At 33.9% G+C, this 8,577-nt stretch overlaps 1 protein-coding gene across 1 annotated transcript in view; it reads left to right on the top strand.

Moving 5' to 3' along the window:
• Positions 1-8,359, top strand: part of LOC102852003 (leptin receptor-like) — a 201,200-nt gene extending 192,841 nt beyond the window's left edge. The window contains exons 8-12 of the mRNA XM_006879839.1: positions 1,993-2,002; positions 2,158-2,357; positions 4,868-5,016; positions 7,934-8,093; positions 8,199-8,359. Coding sequence (XP_006879901.1) covers positions 1,993-2,002; positions 2,158-2,357; positions 4,868-5,016; positions 7,934-8,093; positions 8,199-8,359 — 680 coding nt within the window. The remainder of the gene's footprint in view (positions 1-1,992; positions 2,003-2,157; positions 2,358-4,867; positions 5,017-7,933; positions 8,094-8,198) is intronic.
• Positions 8,360-8,577: the final 218 nt, after the last annotated feature.

Below are 8,577 nucleotides of genomic sequence, written 5' to 3'. Positions count from 1 at the left end.
TGTTGAAGATTAGTATGTCAGCTTTAGAATTAAGTGAGGCCATTTGAGAAAGAGGGGAAAATTCCTATTGTCATGAGTAGTAATTGATCTTATCTATAGTCATTCTTTTCCATTCTAAAAATGAGGCACTCTGGTGGCCTAGTGGATAAACAGTTGTGCGGTTAACCAAAGGCAAGCAGTTTGAATCCACCAGCTCCTCTATGAAAGAAAGGTGGGCAACCTCTTCCCTTGTAATTTACAGCTTATGAAACCCCCCTGATGGGTCAGCTTTGGGTCAACTTGATGGCAGTGAACATTTATTTGCAGAAGACACCTTCCTGTAGTGTTTCCTTCCCCATATTATTTTTCTGAATAATATTGTCCTTGAATAGGAGAAGATAGACATTTTTTTTTCATTTTTAAAACACACTTTTCAAGTATGAAGAGTGCTCTCAAGCACTTTTCTACTGTGTGTGTTTGTATTTAAGCCTTTTGGTTTTTACAATTTGTCCATTCTTAAAATCTAGTATTTTCCTACTTGAAAAAATAAATTTTCACCCCAAATACTGAATTTTATTCCCAAAATTGCTTGTCTATTCTCATGTTGTCAATGTTGTTTAGTGCCATTGAGTCAGAACTTACTACTCTTAACTGACACACCGAAAGCGTTTTTTTCTATATTTCTCACATGCTTTTATCTTAAATCACAATGTGTGCATGCTATGTCATTTTACTATTATAATCTGTTTTGTTTTCTATGCATGACACTTACTTTTTGAAAAAAAAGTTTTTAAAAGGAAGTGTTTGAAGTTTTTGTTTGCGTGGAAGTATCTTAAGTCTTATGCCTTGTATATCTAACATTTACAGAAGAATCGAGAAGCTAGATGCATATACTTGAGTAAATTTCTTAACCTCTCTAAACTTCAATTTATTAATCTCTAAAGTGGATAAATAAAATAAGACTTACAGGATTTCTATGAGAATTAAGGGCTACATTTCGTGTGATTACAATGAAGTGACATAATCGTATCATAGCAAATGTTCAATGATGGTAGCTGTTATGATACTAATTATGGTACTTTTAGATTCTAAGTGGATGTTTCTCTCTATGTAACGTTGATGTTCTTATGTTCAACAGATAGAATATGTCTCATACCTCAGTTATATGCCTTATCAAATCCCTTTATATGTAGTCTTGGTTATAATTTTTAATAAATAGAAAACAAGCCTGTGGTAACAAATTGAACAGGTGTCAGAAGATTTAGATTTTTCTGTCTACTGCTAATATCTTCACTCTGTCTTTATGGAAATAGTTACTACATCTTCCCCTCTCCCCAAGGAAAAACACCCCACTGTTTGTTAGTTGTTACTAGGGACAATTAGAAGAAGGAATGGGATAAATCATTGCTTACAAAATGCAGAGGACTTTTTCTCTCCTGTTTTTAGTTCCAATTTGGGTACAAATTTAGAAAGCATATTAATTTTCCACTAAATTTATCTATTATTTATTTTGTACATAGGTTGCAATGTCTCAGTATAACAACCCTCTTTCTCTTTTTTCTGTGTTCGAAGATTCTACTACTTTATTCATTTAAATATCATATAGTGGCAGAAAGCTATTTTAAAGGCAAAAAAATGCTTTTCTTCTCCAAGAAAATGAATAATGTGCTTAATAAAATGTTTTTTATATACACTCAGTATTCATATTATTTTAGGGTTTTTAATTTAAATTAGAAAGTATTAGAATATTGTTAATCTGTCACTTATTATCAATTATATTGTCAATTAGTGGTGGAATGTAATGTGCAATATTCATTCTTAAGAATGCCCCATTACTACTTTTGTCTATACTTTTAAAACTAGATTACATATAGATATTTAATTTTCAAAGTGATGTTGGTTCTACTTGCATCATTATCTCCTTGTTAGAACAATACTTTTTTATTTCCATTGCATTACCACTTATATTAATGTTTTATATTTAATAAAGATTGCTGTTTCTTTTCATTTAAGGGACACAATTGTGATACAGTTAACATTGTAGTTTATAATGTGAAAATCCATTTTAAACATTTTACAAAACTATTTTAAGCAACAAAAGTAGAAGTCTCAAAAAAATCAATCTAATTGCTTTTATTAATATTGTATTTTCATTTTCTTTTTTTTTTACATTTTAAGGAGCACACACTCTTGTCCTGACTCCCCAACAATTCATCCCATATCTGAACCCAAAGATTGCCATTTGCAGAGTGATGGATATTATGAATGCATATTTCAGCCATTCTCTCTATCATCTAGCTATACAATGTGGATTAATGTCAATCACTCTTTAGGTTCACTTGACTCACCACCAACATGTTTTGTTCCTCAGTCTATGGGTATGTTAAATTATATTGTGTGTCTTCCTTCTCACTTCTGTATGTCCATAGAGATTTACTCAGGGGTACTGTTGTATTTTGCTATTTCATGAGCACCCTAGAGATTGTGGCTAGAGAGAGGGACAGGGTGGAAGTTGTCCTGTTTACATTGGGATTGTGGGGGAAAAATCAGCCATAGAAAGTTTTAATTGTTGTTTTATTTTGATTTTATTAAAGATAATTCATAGTACATCTTTGCTGTGATGAGGAAATTTTCAGCATGCTATCTCACAAGTAGAAGGCAGAGATGGTTCGGTGGTAGACTTCTTCCCTTCTGTGTGGGAGACCTGGGTTCCTTTTTCAGTCGATGTACCTCAAGCACAGCCACCACCTGATTAACAGTAGAGGCTGAACATGTTGCTTATTTCAGAGCTTCCAGATGGAGAGAGACTAAAATCAGCCACTGCAAACCCTGTGGCCCCCCATGATCTGTTCTTGTTGGTACATTAGGTTGCCATCACTGGAGTGCAAGTCAGAGGCAGCTCTCACTCACAATAATTTAACAATACATCAGTTACTATGAATGAAAGTTAGTAATGATATTCTGAATGAGGATATTTGTATATTATTTTACCAATAAGTTTATGAAATCATCTTGTATTCTTAGTCTGATTAACATTTTATCTGAATATTATAAGATTTTTATAATATGAAGAGTATTAACCAAATTTTTAAAAATATGAGCTTTTGTAGAAAATCAGAGTATTCAAAATAAGTAAAATGAAATGAAGAGAAAATAATCAAAGCTGATAACTATTTTGAGGTTTCAAATATTCTTTTCAAAAGAGACAGTGATGAACTAAAAGTCCTCTGATATAAAAGTACTGAGTACTTATTATATCCCTCTACTCTCAACATATAAGCGAACAAAAAATACCCCAAAACCCATCCATGATCATACAGTATCAGTGAAATAATGCCATTTGGCACTCTTTCACCTCAACTCATTGTCATCGAGTCAGAGCCAATTCTCAGCTGACCCTCCAGCGGGTTGTCAGAGGCTGTAACTTGCAATGGGAGATGGCTCACCTTTCTCCCATAGAACAGCTGGTAGATTTTAACTGCCTGCCTTTGATTTGGCACTCCAGTTCCTTACACGTCAGGACACTACACACTATATTATTGGGAAATTAGACAAAATTCAAGATTTCATTTATATTTATCCTCCTGTCCCCCAATATTTAGTACATACTTGAATTTGAATTTAAATGCACATTTTTCTAAATTGAGAATAAATATGTCTTGCTTTTAGATTTGCTTTTTCAATCTAAAGTTTTAATCAATTCCTTTGCCCCTAAAATGAATTATTTTAGTTAGATTTTGAGTGATTTTACTTTAAATCCTTCTTTCCCAGTGGTAAGTAGCTCACTAGGTCATCACCATTGAGTCACAACCCATTCATGGCTAATCCTTCAACAAGCTTAGGGAGGCTGTGGATAAGGGAGATGATTGCTGATTTTTCTCCTATGGAGCAATTGGCAGATTCCAGTCTCCAGAGAAATGTCACCTCTGATTTAGTAGCACAAGTGTTTACCTACTAGGCCACCATATCTAGGATATCAGGGAATATTCTCCCCCTCCTCTGCTTCCTCACAGACTCACATGTAATATAAGACAAATATGATAGGAACTCAGTATTATATATATATGCTTTGAATGAAGTTGATGCTTGGAATTATAATCAAGTTAGGAAATGCAGAAGGCTGGCTTAGGGACTTTTTTAATTTCCCATGTGCCTTGAGCCAAATTATGAAGAAGACCAGCCCTCTTAAACATAAAGACATGGGGGAAATTTAAGCAGTGACTACAACTCTAAGCTAAACATTGGATATTAGTTAACTATGAGATTAGCAACAAGAAAAGGTAATGAGAAAAAAAAACAACCTTTTTCTTTTCATTTCTATAGTTATTATAATAAATAGCCATTTTGCTTGTGTTTTTCTATATTTATTTGTAAGAAGTTATCTAAAAAAGCATACTTAATATTCAGGTCATCTTTGCTTCTACTTCTGGCATTAAGATTCTGTTTTCTTCAAATTATAGTCTGTGAAAGACTATTACTGACCTTGACCTAGAAATGATAAAAGACAGTTGGTGAGTTTCAAAGTTATACATGTAGAAATCAATGCACTACTTGTATTATCCCTTAATTAAAGTGCCTTGTGGAATAGTTTACTGCTGATTTTGTTATAGGATATTGTTTTCTCATACAGTCAGTGATTATATTTACAATCAGATCTTACTGTTAAAGAGTGACATTGATCTTTTTCCATCAAATGTTTTGAAAAACAGTCATACTACCTTTATTACATACCATATTAAGTTTTAGGGGGTCAAATGTGAATGAATTAGAAAGGTTTTGAAAGTTGTATTGCTTTATAATAAAATTATAACTTCTTAATAATGTTGGTCAAAAATTATTATTGCTGAAATTGCTGATAAATAATATTGTTTAATTTTCAAATTTCTAGCTAAACCACAGCCTCCAACCAGTGTGAAAGCTGAAATTACTACTCACTTTGGATTATTGAATATATCCTGGGAAAATCCTGGCTTTCCGAGGAATACATTTCAATGCCAGATTCGCTATGGTTTAAATGAAAAAGAAATACAGTGGAAGGTATCGTATATAAAAATAGTTTCTGTATTCTCTCCAATGCATAGATACATGTTATTTGTATCCAAATCAAACTCACTGTTGTCAAGTGGACTTTTACTCCAGGTGACCCTCCACATTGTTTTGGAGGCTCTAAACATTTGTGGGAAGAGACGGCCCATCCTTCTTTCTCAGAGGGACTGTGGACTAGAGTCTTGAGGGTTTTTGTTAGCAGCCATTCACATTTATGTACTAAACCACCAGAACGCCTACAGAACAAAATTGGTTGCTGTCCAATGTGTTTAAATTCCTAGTGATCCTGTAGGATTTGTGTATTTTAGATTGTTTGATGAAAATGTCATGTTTACTGATCTTTTTTTTTGGAGGAACTTCCAAACTTCTCAATAGGGTCATAGAAAATTATTTAAGCATTTTCTATAGGTCTTTTAAGATCACCATGAAAACTTTTTGCTATAATTTTTTTTAATTTTTTCTTTTATTTTATTAATTATTTTGTGTATGTGTACTGTAAAATCAGATCTGACTGGTACAGGAGGAGATTGTCTCTCCTTCTCCAGCAGAACATTTGGTGGATTCAAACCACACACTTCTGGGATTGCAGTACAGCTTCTTGTACTAGGCCACCAGATCTCCCAGTTATGAAATTTCTCATCAATTAATTTGTTAGAGAATGCTTTGTTTTGCTCCAGTTAGATCTCTCTAATTACAGTTCTGGAATTTTACTTTATTACCCTCCACTAAACTGCCAAGATATATACAGGTGTTGTTATTGTTAAGTGCTCTCGAGATGCTTGTGACTCATAGCTACCCAATGTTCAATGGTTCTGAAACCTACTCTGACTTGGGCCAACTCAATTGTCTCTAAATACACCTATCCCCATTACCCAAGTCACTGAGTCCAACTATCTCATTGAAGGTCTTCCTCTCTTGTGCAGTCCCTCCACCATTCCAAGCATGATGTCCTTCTCCAAGGAATGGTTACTTATTGCAAAATGCCCTAAGTATGTCAGATGAAATAGATAAAACTTCAGAATCATTGCATCCAAGGAGTAGCCTGATTTCACTCTCTCCAGGATGGACCTGTTTGTTCTCTTTGCAGTCCTTGGTATATTCAATACTCTTCTTCAGCACCACAGCTCAAAGGCATTGAGAGTAAGGCCCTGGATTGATGGGATGCTAATCGAGGTGTCTTTAACACATGCAGCTGTAAACATACTCACTAGCCTATACCATTTGGAAGACAATACTTGGCCCACTTACCAGAAAATCCATATTTGTCACCATTCCCAAAAAAGGCAATTCAACAGTGTGCAAAAATCATTGAATAGTACAATTAATATCATATGTAACTTAAATCTTGCTAAATATTCTTGTAAAACATCTGGAACAGCACATCAACAGGGGAATTTGAGAAATTTAAGCTGGATTCAGAAGAAGCACTGACCCCAACCATGTCATATCTGATGTCTGATGGATATTGTCAGAAAGCAGAGAATTACCAGAAGTATTTTTACTTGTGCTTTATTGATTATACAAAAGTACTATGGCAAATATTGAGAATGGGAATCCTAAAACAGTTATGCAACTTTAAGAAGTTATTGTCTAAAATGAACAAGAGAAGAACACAGCATGGTTTAAAATCAAGAAAAATGTATGTCAGAGTTGTATACTTTCTCCGATCCTATTTAGTCTGAATGCTGAACAAATAATTTGAGAGCTGCCCTTGATGAAGAAGAATGTGGCATAAGATTTGGAAGAAGACTCATTAACAACTACACTATGCAAATGACACAATTTGGCTTTCTGTAAGTGAATAGGATTTGAAACACTTTCTGTAAATGGTCAAGTCCACAGCCTTCCATACGGGTTACAGCTCAACATCAAGAGAAAAAAGTCCTCATCACTAGACTGAAAGGCTGCAACATGACTGATAGAGAAAAATTTGAAGTTGTCAATAATTTCATTTTACTTGAATCCACAATCCACATGCTTAGTGCTGACAGTCAAAAAAGAAAAATGTATGTTGCATTGGGAATATGTAATGGGAATATATAGACCTCTACGAAGTATCTAAGAGCAGCAATGTCAGTTAAGGACTTAGTTCACTTGATTCAACCCCTAATCTTCTCAGTTACTTGCTATGAATATGAGAGCTGGGCAGTGAATAAGGTGACAGAAAAAGAATTGATGCTCTTAGATTATTGTGTTTGAAAGGCTTACTGAGTACCCCATGGAATGGAAAAGGACAAACAAGTCTGTCAAGGGGGAAGTATAACCAGGGTGGTAGAGGCAGGAATGGTGAAATTTTGTCTCATTTACTGTAAGCATTTTGTCAAGAGGGACAAGTCCTTCAAAAAAGACATCATACTGAAAAAAGATGTAGTTCAGAAAAAGAAAGGAAGCACCTCAACCACATCATTGACATAGTAACTGCACAAAGGGCTTGAGAGTATCAGCAGTGGTGAGATTGACACAGGGTAGGGCAAGGTTCACATTGTTCATAGGATTCTATGATTTGTGACACTTAGCAACAATAATAACTATTACTACTTTGGGATGACAAATTGAAGAGGAATGGTCTTGAAATTGTTATTAAATTATAATTATATTTTTCTTTTTTTCCCTAACCCTAACGTTACAAATTATAATTCTATTTTTTAGAATTATCATTTTTTACATTATTTTTAAGTAACAAACATTGTCATTGGGAAGCAAATAATTGTGTAGATAAACAAATTCTTATCTTGAAAAAGCTCACAGTCTGCATCTAATATGAGTCTTTATGAAGCAGAAACTCTGTTTCTGTAAGTTTCATATTAATATTAAAGTTTTCTTTGTGTGTTCTTGAGTATACTTTGGATTGATTTTGATGCATATATTTTAGCAATGGTTAAGGATAATACTGTGTTTTATTTTGCAGGTGGTTGAGGTGAATGATACAAAATCAAAGTCGGCCAGTCTTGTGGTGTCACACCTGTGTGCAGCCTATGTTGTCCAGGTGCGCTGTAAGAGACTAGACGGAATAGGAGATTGGAGCAGGTGGAGTCCTACTGCCTATACAGTTGTAAAAGACTTAAAAGGTCAGCAGAAGGTTATAAATTTGTCTTGAAAAAATGCTATGTGTGTGCTTCAAATATTGCTTAAAAATATTTTTAATACATCTTGGACTCCTTGTCTCTTTGCAGTTCCTACCAGGATACCTGAATTTTGGAGAATAGTTAATGAAGAGGCTGCTAAAGCAGAGAGAAATTCCACTTTATTTTGGAATACAGTCCAGCTTTTAGGGGATTTTCTTTTGAATAGAAAAGCAAGTTCTCCATATAATTTTTCTTTAAACTCTCAATAAAAATTACAGGAAAGAAGTTATTCTTTCAACTCAATACATTTTTAAATAAAATTTATGTATATATTGTTATTGCTCATCAAATCAGTATGATTTTTCTATTTTATTCTCATAGAATTTGTTTCATCATCATATATTTCATTGTTAGTCTTCAAAAGACCTTGTGGGAGCCACATTAAAGTCTCTGGGGAAAAAGAAAAAGACCTTGTTATACATCATCT

The sequence above is a fragment of the Elephantulus edwardii genome, unplaced genomic scaffold (assembly GCF_000299155.1).
Source record: "Elephantulus edwardii isolate Elephantulus edwardi_28Jun2011 unplaced genomic scaffold, EleEdw1.0 scaffold00005, whole genome shotgun sequence".
Lineage (NCBI taxonomy): Eukaryota > Metazoa > Chordata > Mammalia > Macroscelidea > Macroscelididae > Elephantulus > Elephantulus edwardii.
The sequence above is the reverse complement of the archived record's forward strand: the minus strand, read 5'-3'. Positions and strand labels throughout refer to the sequence as shown.